The sequence below is a fragment of the Pseudorca crassidens genome, chromosome 6 (genome assembly GCF_039906515.1).
Source record: "Pseudorca crassidens isolate mPseCra1 chromosome 6, mPseCra1.hap1, whole genome shotgun sequence".
Lineage (NCBI taxonomy): Eukaryota > Metazoa > Chordata > Mammalia > Artiodactyla > Delphinidae > Pseudorca > Pseudorca crassidens.
In genome coordinates this window covers 77,732,441-77,752,508 of record NC_090301.1, presented here as the reverse complement: position 1 = coordinate 77,752,508, position 20,068 = coordinate 77,732,441, and the positions used below count along the sequence as shown (strand labels likewise).

General features: G+C 39.5%; 1 protein-coding gene across 13 annotated transcripts in view; it reads left to right on the top strand.

The window, feature by feature from the left end:
- FMNL2 (formin like 2) overlaps positions 1–20,068 on the top strand; it is a 303,592-nt gene that overhangs the window by 159,367 nt on the left and 124,157 nt on the right. For all 13 annotated transcript variants that reach the window (XR_010944441.1, XR_010944444.1, XR_010944439.1 and 10 more), the window contains exon 2: positions 16,096–16,179. Coding sequence is in view for 7 of the 13 variants with exons in the window: in XM_067741904.1 (XP_067598005.1) it covers positions 16,096–16,179 (84 nt within the window). In the remaining 6 variants the exon portion in view is untranslated. The remainder of the gene's footprint in view (positions 1–16,095; positions 16,180–20,068) is intronic.

Below are 20,068 nucleotides of genomic sequence, written 5' to 3'. Positions count from 1 at the left end.
AGCCTCTTCTGTCAGCCCTCTCTGGAAACACCCCGGAGTAGATAGCATCCTCATTTTACAAGTGAGGAAATTAAAGTTAAAAAAAGTTAAGTGACTTGCTAGTGAACATACAGCAAGTAAGTTCACTTCTAGGATATAAACTCAAGTTCTATTTTTTTTTTTTTTTTTTGAGCTCTGAAGGCCAGAGTCTTTGTCCCCAGCCACAGTCTCTTCTGTAGACACCACACTGCTGTCCATGTGTCTCCTGCTATGAGAGGTATACATGTTTCACAGTGACCCTAACAGGGAGGTTCTTCTGTCCTTATTTTCAGAAGAAGATGCTGATACTCAGAGAAATTTATTTACTTGCCGAAATGAACTGCTAGGAACTGGAATTTGAACCCAGACCTCAGTAATTCCAACCACAAAGCTTATTATTGTTATCTATAGGGATGACCAGAAAACACTGTAAAATCTTGGAGTTTTCTCAGAGTCATTAAAGAAAGATTAAGTTATGATAATATGGCTTTTGTGTTAATATATTTTGATAAATCCTATTCATTTTAAAATCATGCATGGTATGTGTGGCACCTCTCTATTAAACAGTGTCTTTATTGGCCAACCATGTGGAATAACAGAGAATATATTGTGCTTACCATTTATAAATATATGTATAGAAGAGAAAAAGGGAGAATGAATGGACCTATTTGTCAGTGCACCAGCTGGCTAGGATGCAACATTGCAGTGGCACAGGCCTACAGACCCCTGAGGTAGGAGCGTGTGTGTGGAGGGCTGCATCTCAGGACCAGGTTATAAAGATTCACTTAGGAAGTAAAGTAAGTACTAGGTAGTTTTTCAAGTCACAAATTGGAAATTCTCTTGATCCTGTCACTTCTCCTTAAAGCTTAGTATCCAACAGGGGTTCATTTACACTGGAGTTCATGTGGAGTTGAATTTCTCTCTGGAAGAAGACAAATCCAAATCAGAGTCGCGCTCCAAGTTGGCACACTCTTCGGGTGGAGATTACTGAATACATTGTATTGCTTTACCCCTGGGATCCTTAGGACTTGAACTTGAGGTTTAATTTTCAGTAGGATAAATTGGTTCACGGTGACTTAGGTATGGTTTATCTCAAGTCAGGAGAGTAGAGTTGTTACAGAATGTAAGAATGCAAAGATTAAATGGCCACTGTCATATTTTGGCATTTTCCCAAATACTTCTAGCTCTCTTGGAGAAGCATAACACTGCTTTGTAGGAAACAGAAACGTGTTTACATCCAGAACATATTGAGGGGGTGTGCTGAGTTCAGCAGCCAGGGTCACGTCCCCCAGGCCTACTGTTGCGGTTTACCCAGCTAAGAAGCACAGGGGATCCGACTGCATGGATCCCCACCCCTGCCCCTCCGCTTCTTCACCCCTCTTTGCTTGTGTGCTTTCTCGTTCTTTTTTCTCGCACACACCCAAGTCTAGCACTTAGAATTGAGTAGTGCACGCCCTGGGGGCTGCTTCCCAGAAATCCGTTGTCTGTAAATGGAGGTGTTTGCATTCCCTGGAAGGTGTTTTGTTCTTGTTGCTTTTCTTGGTGCATGCAGTGCAAATGTGACCATTCTTCCTCATTTTAGACTGAGACCAGATCATACACTTAGGTAGCACTTTATGCCTGGAACATATCGCTGTATTGTGAGAATATAAAACCAGGAATAAATCAAATGACGTGTATCTTATTTCACACTCTCCTAGTTAGAAACAACAAAGATTGAAAACCTACACCCCAAACAAGAGATACCTCTTCCCCAGTATCTGAGAGTTCATGTTTGTAATATATGATTTAGTTCAGCTGTTTAATAAATACTCCATTGTTTAATGTCATAGTTGTTTTGCAGTACATGTGTAAAATCTAAAGTACCATATACCAAACATCAGAAGGTTTTGGTTTGGTTGGTACTTTGGGAGTGTTTACTTAACTAATGGATGTTTATTAAATGTTTTATGTGTCTACCCATGTCCTAAGTACTGTAGAAGATATCACAGTATGCTGGGAAACTTTCCTTCTCATTGGAGAAAAAGCCTACACGTGTGAAACGGTAGGACAACATACACAGTCATGTTTGGTCCCCAAAACAAGTACAGTTGACCCTTGAAGAAAACGGGTTTGAACTGTATGGGTCTACTTATATGTGGATTTTTTTCGTGGTAGATACCACAGAATTACATAATCTACAGTTGGTTGAACCCATGGATGCAAAACCACAAATGTGGAGGGCCAGTTATAAGTTATACATGGATTTTTGACTGTGGGGAGGGTTCCCTCCCCTCCCCCCTTGAGTAACTGTGTTCTTTAAGGGTGGACTGTAGTACTGGAGATAATACATAGAAAAGGCAACTCTAAGCATGGTATATGGAAGACCCAGGACCTAGGTGGAGATGTCGATTTTGGTGGAGGAGTAGGATGGAGTAGGGGCTGTAGAATGGGCAGATCAGGTACCAGCTGGAGGATGAGAGGAGAAGATACATTTTGGACCTTTTAAATATATATATTTAAATATATATATATATATTTACTTTATAGGATTTAAATAGGCATTGTTGGTAGTATTCTATAATATTTAATAACTACCTGCAAATAGATGATGGCTGAGTCTGACACTTCTCTTGTGGCCCTGATTTTTTATTAGTTAAAAAGAAGGTAAAAGGTTTTGGAGGAATGGTGTCTTTAGTTTATTAAAATATGGCTTGTGTGGCTGAGAAGAATTTGGCACACAATTATTATGTACCACCTGAGTGTTAGGCTCTCTGCTGGGGGCTGGGGCTATAAAGAGGGCTTCTGTCCAAGGACTTGCAGTGTTGTAGGGGCAGAAGGATAAATCAGTAAAATAGAATGTGACCAGTGGTACCCTCAAAAATATTTTGAAGTTGTTGAATGTTTTTATTCTTAATGTCAGTTATTTGGGGGAATTCTTCAGTTTTTATGACAGTTAAGCGCTTTTAAAAATTTTAAATAGAAAAGTCTCCCATTAGACATCATGTGTGTGAACTAACTTGCTGATGGTTGATACTGACCACAAAAATACCAGCAGCAGTAAAGTAGTGCTTTTTTTTTTTTTTACTTAAAAATCAGGACATTTTAATAGTAAATAAAGGCATTTAAATAGTAATTCAAAACAGTAAAGGGTGTTTTGCCCACACATTATTTTACTTGTTAAAGTTTTCAAATTAGTTTATCAGGGTTTTTTTTTTTAATTTATTTTTTAACAGCTTTTTTGAATTAACTGATTTATAATAAACTGTACTTAAAGTAGTGCTTATAATACCGGGAGGTTGTTCACGTTGACACAAAACTTTACTTGATGGTCTTTTCCACAATTATGAGGTAAGGACCAAAAAGCTACCTAGCAGGTTAACGAGGGGAAAATCAGGATCAGAACAGCAAAGACTTGTCTCATGTCAGAAGCCCTGCCATTCAAGACTTAATTTTCCTGCTTGTTTTGACGGGGCTTGTCTTCAGAGACGCTATGAATCTTTTGAAACGGGGCCTGATGAACATTTGTTGCGGTGAAACCTAAATTGTGCTAGTGTTGTTCTGGTTGTATGGATAGTGTCAAGTTTTATTTCCTACCATGTTATCTTCATGCGCTGGTAGTTTTATTTTTAGGTTTTTCAGTAATTTAATCTTAGGACATTGTCTAGTCCCGCAAGGTTTTCCATTTCCTACTGTAATTGAATTAAGTACTAGCTTTTATCTGTTTAAATCTACAACGTATGAAATGGAAACCATGCATCTGATCATTGGCAGTGAGATGCGGACATGAAAGTTTTGGAGTTTGGTGTTGCGGAAAGAGGGAAGCTGTGCATTGGGGGAGCCAAAATATTGTCAGCCAAAGTATTAGTTTTCCATTGCTTCTGTAACCAATTACCGTGAACATAGTGGCTTTAAACAACTTAATTTAATTATCTGATACTTTTGTAGGTTAGAAGTCTGACAGGGGTCTTACTGGGTGAAAATCAGGCCCTTCAGCAGGGCTCCATTTCTAGAAGCTCTAGGGGAGAGTCCATTTCTTTGCCCTTTTTAGCTTCTAGGGGCTGACCGTACTTCTTGGCCTGTGGCCCCTTCATCTTCAAAGCCAGCATTGGCTGGTCACGTCCTTCACATTGTATTACTCTGACTTCTCCCCTCTGACTCTGGTCTGCCACCTTCTACGATTTTTTAAACTATTTTTTTATTTTGGTAAAATATCCATAACATGAAGTTTACCATTTTAACCATTTTTTAAGTGTACAGTTCAGTGACATTAAGTAATTAACAGTGTCATGCAACTATCACCACTACCTGTTTCCCAAATTCTTCATCACTCCAAACAGAAACTCTATACTCATTAAACAATCATCCCCATTCTGCACTCCCCCCAGCTACTGATAAGTCCTAATATACTTTTTGTCTCTGTTTTTGCCTATTCTACATCTTTCATATAAATAGAATCATACAGTATTTGACCTTCTGTGTCTGGCTTCTTTCATTGAAGTGTGTGTTTGAGGTTCGTCGATGTTATAGTATGTATCAGAATGGCATTCCTTTTTGTGGCTGAATAATATTCTGTTGTATATATAATATATACCACATTTTGTTTATTCATTTGTTGATGGACACTTGGCTTGTTTCCACCTTTTGGCTATTGTGAATGATGCTGCTGTAAATATTGGTGTACAGGTATCTGTGTGAATCTCTGTTTTTGATTCTTTGGGATATGTTATATACTTAGGAGGGAAATTGTGTAGGGTTAGCTGTTAATTCTATGCTTAACTTTTTGAAGGATCACCACACTGTTTTCTGCAATGGCTGCACCATTTTACATTCTTAATAATGTACATACAAGGGTTCCAATATCTCTATGTCTTCACCAACCTCCGGTTTTTAAGAAAATTATTATACTTCCACTTTTAAAGACCTTTGTGATTACATCGGTTTCCTCCCCCCCACCCCACATCTACAAATATCAGTTTAATATGTAAGGTAACATTCACAGGTCTTGGAATTAGTGAGGATATCTTTGGGGGCCATTGTTCTGTCTATGACAGCAAGTCTGCCCTTGAAGTTGTGGCTATTTACAAATGAAGAGCTATAGATTTGAGGCTGTAATTTTTGGTCACAATCATGGCAGAAACCTTTATTTTTAATTTTTTTAAATGGAAACTTTTAATCCTAATTGCTTTTCTTTTTCAATTTTTTAATTTTTGGCTGCGTTGGGCCTTCGTTGCTGCGTGTGGGCTTTCTCTAGTTGCAGCGAGTGGAGGCTACTCTTCCTTGCGGTGTGCGGGCTGCTCATTGTGGTGGCTTCTCTTGCTGCGGAGCACGGGCTCTAGGTGCGCGGGATCTTCCTGGACCAGGGCTCGAACCCGTGTCCCCTGCATTGGCAGGCGGATTCTTAACGACTGCGCCACCAGGGAAGCCCAGAAATCTTTATTTTTAAATCAAAGTATAATCTTTTTCCTGTTATCTCAAGATGTGATGTTAGTTGAGCATAAACTTGAATTGTTTTCTTCCTTTGATTATCTACATTGTGAAATGGAAGCGCGTGAGGCAGTAAGTTGTGCCAACCTTGAATATGGAGCGCAGGTTCAGTAGTCTTCCAGAGTGATTGCTGTGAAAGGAGAGAAGCGACTATCGGTGATCCTAGTGATCTAAGAAGGGAAGGCTTGCTGCTGGGGAAGGGTTGGGGGAGAAGGAGGCCAGGCTTTCAGGGGAATTGGGCAGGGTGAAAAAATATACTTGTTTTAGGTCAGCAGGTGATAGAGGTACCATTCTTATGGCTTGATTGTGATGGAATCCAGCTATCTAATATGTTGCAATTAATTTGAGTTTGGTATCTTCAATTCTCAAAACGTTTTTACTCTAAAGAATTTTATGTCATAGGATGTTGATATTTATCAATAGACCAAGAACCCTTTCTCTGGATTTTGACTGTGCCAGCAAACCTTATATTCGCTCTTATATTGTCAAATGATTTCCCATGAAGTAGTTTTCTAACATCTTAAATGTGACCTCTTGTGTAACTGCCCATCCGAGTACACAAGCGTGTGCAGGTGGACACTGTTCCTGGAATAGCAGTTGGCAGACAGGTGGTAAACAACTGGGTTCCGGAAACATGTCAAGGAATCAGACATCAGGTCTCTCTAATGGAAATCAGATACGAGGTTTGAAAGAGCTTGAATGAGTGTTTCTTTCCATTTATTCCCTTTGTGTTTGAATATGGTAAGAATCTGTATTTCAGGAGTTGGCATGATGGCCAGAGGAGGGATGTGTGGTTTTGGCATCTGCTGGGTTTTGAATCACTTAAGCTACTGATACAGGGAGTAGCAGAAAGATGGGCCACAGGAAAACTTGGCCTAGACTACTATAGTTATGCCCTCCTATTCTGTAGATACCATGGGCTCTCCCATCCACTTCACCCTTATTTGATGATGCTCTGACCTTCCAATTAAATATAAATAATATGAACATATATATACAATCAACACTTGTTCATTCCGATTTACTAAGGGTAGTGAAAGTGTGATTAATTTAAAACAGTAGGTAATTCATAAGCGACTTCGGGAAATTTTTGTTTTAGTTTGTGTTTATCGGTAAAAACAAATGTGTAAGTTTGTAGAGGTTTATAATTTTACAAATAAAATGAATTGTTCTCTGAATACAAAGCCCCAAGTCAAGGAGGAATGGTGGAGACAGTGGCAAGTGCTGGTACTTATTATTATGATATAAGTAAACTTGTGTAGTCAGGAAGGATGGAGGCTTACTAAAGTAGGAGGAGAGCATAATAGTAATTCCATGTATTCCTTAAAATGATAATAACAAGAGTAGCAATGTCAAACATGTACTGAGTGCTTACTGTGTGCAGAACTTTGTGCTAACTACTCTACGGGCATTATCTGATTGGATTTTCTAAAATATATGTGCATACGTGCACGCACACACGCGACAGATGTAAGTGGGCTTTCTTACTTGATAGTGGGAAAAGAATAGAAGGCATGTTGGCCCAGATTCTTTTTCTGTCTCTGGTAATAACCAGTTAAACGAACTTGAACATTGCCTTCATTTTCTGGAGTCTGTTTGGTCACCTCTAAAAAACAGAATAGGACTAAAATATCACGAGCTTCCAGCTCTGTACTTTTTCGATTATAAAAATGTTATGGAGGAGTCCTTTGTATTTAGGTCAGTCCTAAAGGAAAGCCTTCCAAGAAAGCAGACTGTAGCGAAAATTGTGAATGGGAGATAAGAGAAATGTCTCATTCTCACAGGTTCCCCAGAAAGGACAGCTTTCTAGTCAGATTTCATTTTGAAGATGTAACTAGATCAGGGGCGAGGCTGATTTCTCTTATTGTGGGTTTCGCTGGCACATGAATGATATTAATACCCTCAATGATTAAATAAAAATAACAGTGACAATGAAAGATGACTGACTGATGGTTCACTTTGGGGAACTATTTGGCTGGCTGCCTGAGTCCCGTGCCAGGAAGGAAGCTGACTGTATTTCAGCAGCATTCTCTAGGCTAGGAGTATATTAAAATTTAGGATGTCAGGTAGTTGCTTGGAACAAGAGCATAGGGCATAGAAGGAAATGGCTTTGAGGTTAGTTGAATGGAGGGGTGGGTCATGTATTGAATTTGCAGCTACCCTCCTGCTGCCTCAGATGTTGCAACTTTAAGTGAACTCATAGGAGAATTGGTGCATTATTCAGTATCAAGTGACTCAACTTGATGTCCCAATTATGGTATAAGGAAAAATGACAATCTGGGAAGAATTAACAGAGGAGGAGCAACCCTTTACCTAGTGTGCTTTGAGGTCCCCAAGGCTGGCTTTTCCTAAACATTTCCTTGGCTGACGATTTACCACTGCCTGTAGAGTAGATTTGAAAGTCTGTGCTCTGGTGTCCAGGACCCTGCCTTTCTAACTTGCTCTCACAGGACCCACTCCTTACCCTCTGATTTATTCTGTGTGGTTCACAGTCCTCTGCCTTCTGTATTCATACCTCTGTTCACGCTATATTCATACCTCTGTTCACGCTATATTCATACCTCTGTTCACCTAAAATAATGAGAGTAAACATCTAATATATTGACTTCTTTCCACATACTTACTCTTTGCTAACTATGAGCATTATCCAATTTAATTTTTCTCAAACTTTGTGAGACGAGTAGGATCATCGCCACCATCATCATCCTTCTCGTATCACCAACACCATCTCCATGCTTTTCGAGTGAGGAAACTGAGGTTTAGTTTAAATAATGTACCTAGGATCGCACCCCAAGTGGCCCATCTTCAGAGCCCAAATATTAAAAACCATATTATGCCGTTAAATGCCAATCTTTATGGCTCTCCCCGCACATCCAAGCCCAGTCCATAGCATTTCTTGCTTTCCTTAACAGAAAGTAATGGCTTCTTCTCTGCAGTTCGGTTATATTACATAACACGTTCAGTTGTGTATTGGTGTATTTATCTTCTCTCCTTCTGCATCATTGAAGCCTGAGTTTACCTCATATTTGTATCTCTGCCTTCATTTGATATTTTACAGGGTTTATTAAGTGTTTGTGAAATGAGACAGTACCTGGCTATCTACAGATTTGATCCACTAACTTTGGCCCGGGGTGTGTTTTGTAGTTTATATTTTTAAAGAAATTGAAGGATTCTGTTAAAGTGCCAGTATTTTGTCTGAAAATGTTAATAGCTTATTAAAAATATTAATAAATATGTGCATTTTCGCCTTACCCTTGCATGCGAATGACTGTGTCTCTGGTTATTCAAGTAGAATTGTTGGATTGCTTCACTCAGGTCATATTTCAGAAACATTATAGCTTAAATGTCACGGAAGTAGGGTGATCATACAGACCTCTCTTTTGAGCCTTGGAATTTTTCACCTGTCTGCTGCGTGGAAGAGCTACTTAACCTTCCTGCCCTTTAGTTTCCTTCTCTGTTGAATGGAGAAGATAATACCTGCTTGTCATGATTTTAAAGCAGATTATATTGGATAATGAATGCAAAGAGCTTAAGGGCCTGCGATGTATCACACCGTCAATAAATGTTACATCTTGTTTTTAACCGTTAGCTTGGACTCTGACTGGATTCTGACCTTCAGTTTTGAATTTCATTTACTGGCTTTTTCAACTCTGGATTTGCTTTTTGATTCAAGTTATGTGGTCCAAGATCACCAATAATAAGTGATAAAGTCAAGCTAGTCTAACTCCAAAGCCCAACTAGTAAATCCCTGCCCCACGCTGCCTCATTAAATGCAGTTCTTTACTGCACTGCCCAACCGTCCAGTTGGAATCCATCACATTTCCTTGCTTTTTGTAGCAAAAAGTAATGGTTGCAGGGAGTGGGGGAAAGGGGAGTTATTCGGGGTATGGAGTTCCAATTCTGTAAGATGAAAAAGTTGTAGAGAACTGTTACATGACACTGTGAATATAGTTAACACTACTGAACTGTACACTTAAACATGGTTAAAAAGGCAAATTTTGTATTATGTGTTTTTTACCACCCATTAAAAAAAGAGTAATGGCTCCTTCATTTGAGTTCTCGTAAAGTGTTTGGACCTTTATCATTCAAGAAGTGCCATTGGTGGTCTCAGCTCTTACTCTACTGCCATCTTTTCCCTCCTTCCATAAGCAACACTGCTTGTAAAGTGTATGCAGGTGAGGTTGTGTAACAGAAGAGTTTCCATTGTGGAGTCTGGTGACTTAATACTTGAAAGCTTTAATTTAGAGATTATAAGAACAAAACTATATTACATGAGGTGTATTTGATATGATTCACTTTCACTGCTGTCACTGCATATGGCTGTGGGTTTCTCAACAGGAGCCTTGAGGATATCAGGGGAAAAGAAGGATATTTTGCAAGTTTTTTTTGTTCCCATGAACCCAGGACAAGAGCTGAGACCAGAAAACTCTATTTCTAGGGCATGGGTTTATTTGGTTCTGAATGGTTTGGATACCTTCATTCTGCTCTGTGTTGTATATGATAATTCATCCATAAGTATTACTTCTAATGTATAGTCTCTCAGAGACTCTTTTAACCATAATTAATTTCTCCACGAAGTAGCCAGGAACTTGCATATTCCGTTGTTATCGAGTCATTAAATCTTCTATTTTTAAAAGTTTCTAAGATAGAAAGCGCATTTAAAAGCAATGTAAAATAGTATAGGTAAGGATAAAACCAGAATATAGACCATAAAGGTAACTACCCCTTGGATTAGACTAATTATTACAGTTGATACTGATTTGAGTTTACTGGCAACAAAAACAAAAAACAAAGTGCAGGTTGCATGGTTTATTATTTGTGGCAGAAGAATGCCTAAAATATTTTTCTTTTCAAGGAAATGTTGCTAGAATTGAACTTGAAGATTTTTCCCCCCATGAATTCCTGTTTGAAAGATAATTATTAATAAGTAATAGACATTGTCATTGATTGAGGTTTTATAAGAAACAGAAATGCTCTTAAGTGTGTAGACTTTGTTAGTAGCTGAAGCATAAATGCTAAATCAGTGAAGATATTTTCAGACTGAACAGCATGACTGAGTTAGTTTGCTTTTCATTGATTGAGCAACTTGTTTAGTGCCTACTGTCTGCCATGTACTGTGCCTGATATTGGGAATTAACAAAAGAAGTCGTCCTTGAAGTACTTAGTCCATGGAGGAATTCAGGTAGGCAAACATGATTAGGGTACAGTGTGTGTGGTGGTGTAAAGGAGAGATGTATACACTGCTGTCAGAGCCCAACGAGAAGGTATATTTTCTTGGAGTAGTTGGGAGAAGGTTCTAGTGATAAATGATATTTGAGCTGATTCTTAAAGTTTGTCAGGTGGAAAGGAAAGGGACGTTCCTTACAGAAAAAAAAATGCTCTTGGATGATCTAATTTATTTGTGCTAGGAACTTACACAGTCTAGAAAATTTATAATTAACATCCACTAAACTTTTCAACTCAAATATCATATGTCTTCAATGGACCTTTGGCGTGTACTTGAGTGCAGCAACTTTGTGATTAAATTCTCTCCTATGCCTGCAGTGCAGATATGCTGGCACGTGGTCAAAGCCCAGTGCTTACTTATTGGATGGATTGACAGAGGAAAGGAAGGACAGGAGAGCCCTGTGTCAAGATGTCACTAAGTATGGATGAGGCGGAGTTGTCACTGTGTTAGGACAACTTGTTTCCTCAGAAAATAGTTTCCTCAGAAAATAGCTTGGGCTCTTAGGAATTACCTGCACAAACATTTAGCTTGGACTCCAGAGGCCTGCCCTATACAGCACAAAGGGAATGAGTTCCCTCTAAAAAGTCTATGGGCAGTTCTTGCCAGCTAATCACAACAGGCCTAAACTTCAACCAGGCCTCTGTGCAGGGTCTGATTTTAGATGGAGCTGCTTCCTTGCGGTCCCTGTAGAATTATTAAGCTGGGCAGTGTCCGCCTGAACTGCTCAGAGGCTTGACCCTGTGGAAGGGGTGATTTTAGATGCTTGGTGAATGATTACCAAGTACAGTTTTAGTTTTGGTGTATTGATGCTGAATAACTTCTCTGACAATAACTAGTCATCAGGTTCAAAAAGACTTCTTAAGACTCTTCTCGTTCAGAAAGATGCAGACCCTTACTTCTGACCTTCAGAACTCTGTACGTACTTGCCTGCTTGACTGTTCTCTTGGATGTTTCCTAGCTATCTTAGACCTAACCAGGGCCACAGAGAAGGCTTATTCTTCACCACCTCCTCCAGATTTGCTCCACCTTTGCAGTGTGCCCCTCTCATTAAGGAGACCAGCATTCACCTAGTGACTCCAGGTAGAAGCCAGACGTCCTTCCTCAGCCCTTAAGTCTACCCAGTCAATTTCACGTACTGTTTCTAACATCTGTCCACCTACTTCAGTTGATGTGCCCTCTGCTTTGTCCCAGCCACCACCATTCATTTGAACTATTGCCCTGGCCTCCTAACTGGCTCCCCTGCTTCCACTTGTGTTGTTTCTAATCCGTTCTCCATATAGCACCCACAGCAATCTTTGGAAAACTCACCTGTTTATGTCATCTCATGCTTACAAGCCTTCACTGGTTTCCCACTGCACTTTATGTCAAAGGAAAAGTCTTCACCCCAGTCCTCCGTGGCTGGGCATGACATAGCCTTGACTCACCTCTCCAACTTTATCTTTCCCTCATTCCCTCTCTTTTACTTTCTCTCCAGCCACACTGACTCACTTTCAGCTCTTTGATGTGTCCAGCTGTTTCTTACCTTAGTGTCTTTTCTGTGTTTTCTCTGCCCAGAAAGCTGCCATCCACTCTTTACCTGGCTCACCTTTTCTCATTTCTAGGTCTTATCTTAATGTTACCTTTTCCTTGAGAGATCGTTCAATCTAAACTTGCCCTCTGATAACCTCTATCAAGACTTATCAGAGTTTGAGAAGATTAGTTTGTTTCATCTTTACCTCTCTTATTATAATATGATGCTCCATGGGGACCGTATCTGTCTGGTTCCCCACTGTGCTGTGGAACACAGTGCTTGTACAAGGGTGGTGCTTCATAAACATTTGAAAGAAAGACTGTTTTATTAAAATAAAAGTTGGTCCAGAAAGGAGCATCTTGGCTTTCTCTTTTCAGTAACAACAGGGCCTGCATCTAATTTCCATAGCAGTGTTTGCAGACTGCTTCTGCATGAAAGTCTTGTGGAGTAGTAACAGAAGGTCAGTTATTTGCGATTTTACTTTGCTGCAAAAAAACAAACAAACAAAAACCAAACCAAACAAACAAAAAACACTTGGAGGCATTTTTAGTGTTTGTCCTTGGAGTCTAACAGACTAAGTTTAGGTCCTGTTTTCTGTAAAGCTGTCCAACCTTGAGCAAGCACTCTCAGGCCTGTTTTCCCATTTGTAAAATGGGGAAAATTGTATCTATCCCATGGGTTTGTTATGAAGATTAGATGAAATTGTGTATGCAGACTGTCTTACACAGGGCTTGGCACCTTGTAAGAGGTCAGGCATTCTTTGTCTTACCCGTTTATATCATGAGAGATTAATAAGGACTTGGAGAAAAACTCATTTTACCTGCCTTATTATCTTACTGTTCTTAATTTTTTTTTTTTGCGGTACGCGGGCCTCTCACTGTTGTGGCCTCTCCCGTTGCGGAGCACAGGCTCCGGACGCGCAGGCTCAGCGGCCATGGCTCACGGGCCCAGCCGCTCCGCGGCATGTGGGATCTTCCTGGATCGGGGCACGAACCCGTGTCCCCTGCATCAGCAGGCGGACTCCCAACCACTGCGCCACCAGGGAAGCCCTTATTCTTATTTAATGCATAATCACACCCATGGGCACTAACATGAGCGTCAAATTCAGTTTAAGAGGAAATGAGCCATCTCTAGGGTGCAAATAAGCAATGATAGACTGGTTATTTAGTGGTCAGTAATGTTGGGCTCCCTCAGAAAGACACACATGGAATTCTCCTTTGCTTTATCCCAGGAGTTGTTGCTGAACATTATAAAATTGTAATTACAAATAAATACAAGTAGTTATTTTCTATTCTAGTTCAAGTAAATATTACATGGAGATAGGCCGTATGAAAATATTTTTTCCCATTTCACATTATTTCTGTGGAGAAGCCTTGGTAGTATCATTGAAATCTCTGGGGTCCAAAGATTTTCTAAGTATGTTGTCAGCTTTGGGGGTTATTAAAAAATTAATATTCTGAAGAGATTATTAGATTCAAATCAGTAAGTGGGATATCTACTCCCTACTTAGGCATACCAGTCTGGATGCTAGATTGAGCTTTGGGGAAAATGCTTGAGTTATATCTATCAAAATCATCAAAGGTTAATTCTCTGCCATTAAGTCAGAATAACCCACCCACCCTTGCCTCTATTAAATTTGTTTCACTGGGGCTTCCCTGGTGGCGCAGTGGTTGAGAATCTGCCTGCCAATGCAGGGGACACGGGTTCGAGCCCTGGTCTGGGAAGATCCCACATGCCGTGGAGCAACTAGGCCCGTGAGCCACAGCTACTGAGCCTGCGCGTCTGGAGCCTGTGCTTTGCAACAAGAGAGGCCGCGACAGTGAGAGGCCCGCGCACCGCGATGAAGAGTGGCCCCCGCTCGCTGCAACTAGAGAAAGCCCTCACACAGAAATGAAGACCCAACACAGCCAAAATAAATAAATAAATACATTTATTACAAAAAAAAAATTTGTTTCACTGGATGACATGAGACAGTACTGGTGGCAAAGGGAGCTGTTTCTCTGTAAGTACAAGTCCTCCAGAGAACTAGGGGCTTGAGCATTATAAGTTCAAGACCTTTGAATTTGTCTACTCGAATATTCACCCATGCAAGGGGCTGTATTGTTTATTATGAGATAGGCATGATTTAGAGTGTTGATATAAGGGGTTAGGGCAGTTAAACATGTAAGACATTAGTTGAATACTTGGCTCAGTTGTTTAGAGCATGGGAGCTTTACAGGAAGACCAGGGGAACAGATAAGAATTCCTTCTGGGGCTCTCTCACTCTGCCATGTTCTGTGCCCAAAGATCTCACCTCAGTCCGAAGCCAAGTATCTTGAAAATGTGTATGATTGGTTATTTGGGACATTTGACTAATAACATATGTATGTACCTGGGAAAATCATGATCAGCACTATAGAGGGTGTGCTGTATTGATGGAGGAGGGTTTTATGAAGACTGATGTCTAGACATCTTTTAGCTCATGGTACATTTCTCACTGCAAACCCAACTTCATAAACCGATATAGCTAAACTGAGAATTGAGGTTGCTGATGGTAACATATGTCCTGAAGGAGTGCTGTCATCTCACAGAGGGTACAAAAACCAGTTGCACTGTTTTCTTCTTTACTTTCATCTGTTCTTTTACTCATAGTTGTCTATCAAAGCGAGTCAAAGTTGACGCTATCTATCAGTGGTTCTGTTCATTGAGTTTTGGTGTTTTCTGTTCTGTGTCTGGTGGGGCTGTAGTGCTTTGAAAAGAAATTGGGGACTTCCCTGGTGGCGCAGTGGTTAAGAATCCGCCTGGGGACACGGGTTCGAACCCCGGTCTGGGAAGATCCTACATGCTGGGGAGCAACTAAGCCCGTGTGCCACAACTACTGAGCCCGCGTGCCTCAACTACTGAAGCCCGTGTTCCTAGAGCCCATGCTCTGCCACAAGAGAAAACACTGCAATGAGAAGCCTGCGCATTGCAACAAAGAGTAGCCCCCTGTCACCGCAACTAGAGAAAGCCTGCGCAGCAACGAAGACCTAATGCAGCCATAAATAAATAAATAGATACATAGATAGGTAGATAGAAATTAAAGAAATTGGGAGTACAAACCTCCAGTTATATAATAAGTCATGGGGATGTAATATGCAGCATAAGGAATATGGTCAACGATACTGTAATAACTTTGTAGGGACAGATGGTTGCTAGACTTATTGCGGCAATAATTTCATAATGTATACAAACGTCAAGTCATTTTATAGTACTCTGAAACTAACCTCATATTGTACATCAACTATATTTCAATTAAAAAGAAAGGGCTACTAGGAAAAGGAAAAAAAAAGGAAGTACTGGAAAGACTGCCAAAGAGAGCATCTGTGCTCCCAGTTTGGGAAGGCCGGGGAAGCAAGAGACAATAAAACACCCTGGGGGCAGGAAACTGGACATATGGTCTTTTGAGGACTTTTCCAGGACTGATTTGTGATTTCTAAGGAAATTTTGGTAAGGATATAACAAAATCAAGTTCCCACTGTCCAAAATGAAAGACTCTTATGCCTGGGGAAAAAAACTGGGCCAATACCTTCTCAATAATAACCTCTGACCTTTTGTTGAGGAGACTGGGAGCCTGCAATTAAATGAAGAAATAAGGCATTATCTTTCCTGAAATGCAAGTCTGTAGTTCAGAGCAGACTACCTCAGTGTCCCAACATAGGACTTCAGAGTCTCTCTCCTGCCATTCAACCGATTTGATGTTTAAATGACTTGTATAGGGTGTTTATGTTAATCAGATGCTAGGATTTGAAAAGTCATTAAAGAACCACAGTAGCATTCTTTGGTCTGCCCATGAGTTCCCCATTAGCAGTCTGTTGTGGAATGTGACATATTTCTTCTCTTTTTTTTCTCACAGAATGCTATGAACCTACCCCCTGACAAAGCCAGATTACTGCGGCAATATGACAATGAGAAGAAGTGGGAACTGATTTGTGATCAGGTAAGAAACATTGATGCTTTTTTTCAAGAAATAATGAGAGAAGAGAACCGGATTTCCTCCCTAAATATATCAGACTTTTTTCAGGAGATGCATGAATTTCTGTCTTGTGATTTGCCTTCCTGTTGATTATGACCAAAGGAAGAGTTAGAAAATGACATTTTATTCTTGCATTATTTTAATTCTCTACTTTATTTTTAAATGTTTTTTAGTTAAAATTTCTGGTAACTCTGGTCAAGTGGACAAATCAAATTCAGCTGATCTGTTTTTCTATTTACCTTACATAGCAGTTTATGCTTCTTGGATAATGCAGGTCCTCTAATTTAGTTGGCTTTCTTATTCATGTGTATTGATGTTTACTGATGCAAGAAGGTGAATTGTTTATAAAGAAACATTGCTTGGGCTGATAAAAAATTATTTCATATTATAGCAATTCCCCAGGTGTTTTTATCATTAACTCATAACAAATTTAGACTCTTCAGAGAGATATATAATAAAAGGGGGATTTCTCCATTTTCTTTCTTTCTACCCTCCAAATTCTACACTTCAGAGGCCCACTGGTAAGACTCTGAAGTATTTCCATCTAGTTTTTTCTTCTGTTTTTGTTTTTTAAAAGCAATATGTGAATACCTGTACATACTCTTCTGCATCTTGATATTTTCTTCAGTATGGATGTCTCTACGTCATTCTTTTAAAATAGTATGTAGTATTTTATTGTAATTGGTAGTAATTTTGGGGGGACTTCACTCCTGGGCAGGTACAGGCTAATTGTTTAAAGCTTAGAAGGCTCACCCTGTAAAGTAAAGATAAGCTCTGTATATTATATATTAGCTCTTTTATTTTGTGCCATGAGCGTCTTCAGGGTGGTCATGTCCCCCCAACCCCTTGCCACCCTGAAAATTCTTGGTAGTGTTGTAATTTCCTTCCAACCCTTTGGTCTCTGCTGTGGGACAGATGCGTCAGGGGAGCAGAGGCATTTTCTGTTCCCCAAAGGTAGATGGTCCATGTTCCCTAAGGAATAGATACCTGCAGTTTACATGGAGCTTCTGAAGTGCCCATTGTGTGTTGCTTTACTTTATCTTCTGAACTAAAACAGTAAAGCAGTGGTGGGGACATCATACTCCATTCTGCATGCTATATTGAGCACCACGAGTAGATACAAGCTGAAGAGAAAGCTTATTGCTTATAGGACCATGATGCAAAAGAATAAAATTTTGCTGACACAGTCTTCTTCCTTGAGACTTAATTTTAAATGAGTATTACCTAAACCTATTACTGCCAAGAGAAATGATTTTATGATAGTGAACAAAGCATATAGGGGTAATTAGTACAAAGGGAAAATAACCACACAAATGAGAGAGGTCCAGGGGTGGTTAGAAATCCTGCGTATGACAGGTGATGGAGCACAGAGCTCAGGCAAAGGAAGGTTTTCTTGGGTGATGGTTTGCATCTCCAACGTGCCAGAGAGGGAAGCCTGCTGATGATGGACATTTCTAACAGCTGTGCTCTTCTCAGCCCATAAGTAGCTTCATGGAGTTAGTGATGGGGTCGAGCAGGAATCTCGAGGCAGAGGGAGGAACAAGTCAGTTATCTTGATTATGTTTCTGATTCTCAAATCCTCGATGTTCAGGTTATTATTGCCCTTAAATGTTAACATGCCAGGATGTGGAGAATTGAGCTACTTCATTGGTTCCTTTCTGGTGGTCACTTTCACACATGCTGACAGCTGCAAACGGAAGTGGCTCCATCAGTTCTGAGGCATGTGTGATTTGTTAATAAGGAAATAATCATAATAATTATTATTGCCAGTAACCAACATTTAATAAGCAGATTGTCTTCATAAGAGTTCTGTGTTAAATCTCGAAAGCAGTCATACTCATTAATATCTCCATTTGACATACAGGGAAAACTGAGACTTAGAGATATCATTGCTGAAGCTCACATAGCTGTTACGTGGTAAAGGGGCGTACACATTCTGATCTGGAGAATATGTACATTCTGGGGTCTATACCCTTAACCACTAGCTCTTTGCTCCCTTCCTTATAAAGTGCTCAAGTTTGTGAATGATACACTAAAAATAAACTTAAAAATACATGTTATCTCTGTTTCTCCGACTTGCATTCTGTCATGCTTTCCTGAGAGGGAGAGAAAGCCGGAAGTTGTTAACACAGGCACTAAGCTGCCATTATGGTGAACTACCATTTTTGGTTAACCATTAGTCATTGTGAGAATTGTGGCCAGCAGAAAACTGGGCTTTTTGTCACATATAGGTAACCCACTGGTATGTCACACACATGAATATCATTTCTCCTATGTATGTTTGTGAGGGAAAAGATAAAAACCATGAGCTTAGAGCATTCATAATGTAGTATTTATATGGCAAATATAATGTATTGGTGTTTGTTGACTGTTTATCTGTTACCTACATGGACCATGTCATATATATATTTGGTACCTATCTATATCTGTCAGTGGTACCTAAACTGATAGACACTCAAAATACATTTGTTTTTATGATTCCATTTATATGAAATGTCCAGAATACAAAAATCTGTAGAGACGGAAAGTAGATTAATGGTTGCCATGGCCTGGGAGGGGGGATGGGGAGTGACTGCTAATGGGTGTGGATTTCTCTTTAGTGTGACAAAAATTACACAAAAATTACTATAAAAAGACTTTTTGGGAAAATTGGGGATATTTGACTTGTGACTCCCAAGTAATTATTAGATGATTCCAAGAAATTATCTTTGACTTTGTTGGTTTTGGTTTTGGTATTGGATTAAATAAGAATCTGTTCTTACTTTTTAAGAAACATGTACTTGTGCAAGGATGAAATGATATGACTGGAGTTTGTTGTAAAATACTTCATCGAAAAAACGTGGTAGATAAAGGAAATGTGGAAGAACCTTTAGTTGTTGAATCTTGGTGAGATATGTTGAGGTCTATTATAGTAAAATCTCAACTTCTGTGAATTTTGGAAAATTTATAATATAAAATTTAAAAACAAAGATATTTGCTACTTAACTACCTTCATTTTTTTCCTCATCTGTAAAATATAGTTAATACTAACATCCTTAAATTATTTTGAAGATTGGAGGCAATATATGTACAGTACGTAGACTAACACTGGGCATATAGTAAGTGCTTCATAAGTGGTAGGGCTGCTTCTGCTGTGGCTGAGGGGCCCAGATATTAAATATTAGAATCATGATTATTTTTATTGTCAACTTGTCTTCAAAAGATTCAGGGAAATTTATTGTTGAATCAATCATCATATGTTCCCCAAACATACTTTGCGGTTTGAATACATGGTGCATGATGCTGTCAGGAAAAGCCACAGCTATAGATTTCAGTCCAAGAAAACATCAAGGTGAACCTCTCTTTTGTGAAGTCTTAAAACAATGATCGTGCTGTGTTGTCATTGCTCCCTGACACACAACCCATTCCCTGGCCCCTGTTGCTTTGTGCACAAATAACGTACTAAATACAAATATTAATTTTATTTCTTTCAAAACAATAATGCAGATACATTATCTGTTATCTTAAAATATATGTTATATGCAAGGTGTACAAAGTAAAATTGGCTATTAAAGAAATTTAATTCTAAAAAGAAGTATGTGAACAAGAGTGTTGGATGACACAGGGAGAGATTACTTCAGGTTTCAGTTCCATGAAAAATTATCATGTGGACACTGTGAATCATGGAACTGGTCATGTTTCTCCTTTTTTCCCTTGGCTGCTGGAATGCTCGGAGCCAAATCTGTGGTCTTCCCTTACCGAGTATACAGTATCTTAGTAGCCTACGTTTTGTTTACCAGCCTCATCCATGGCTTCATTGAATTTTTCTTGCCCACATTTTCCCTCCACATTGATTTCCTCACTTAAAAAAAAA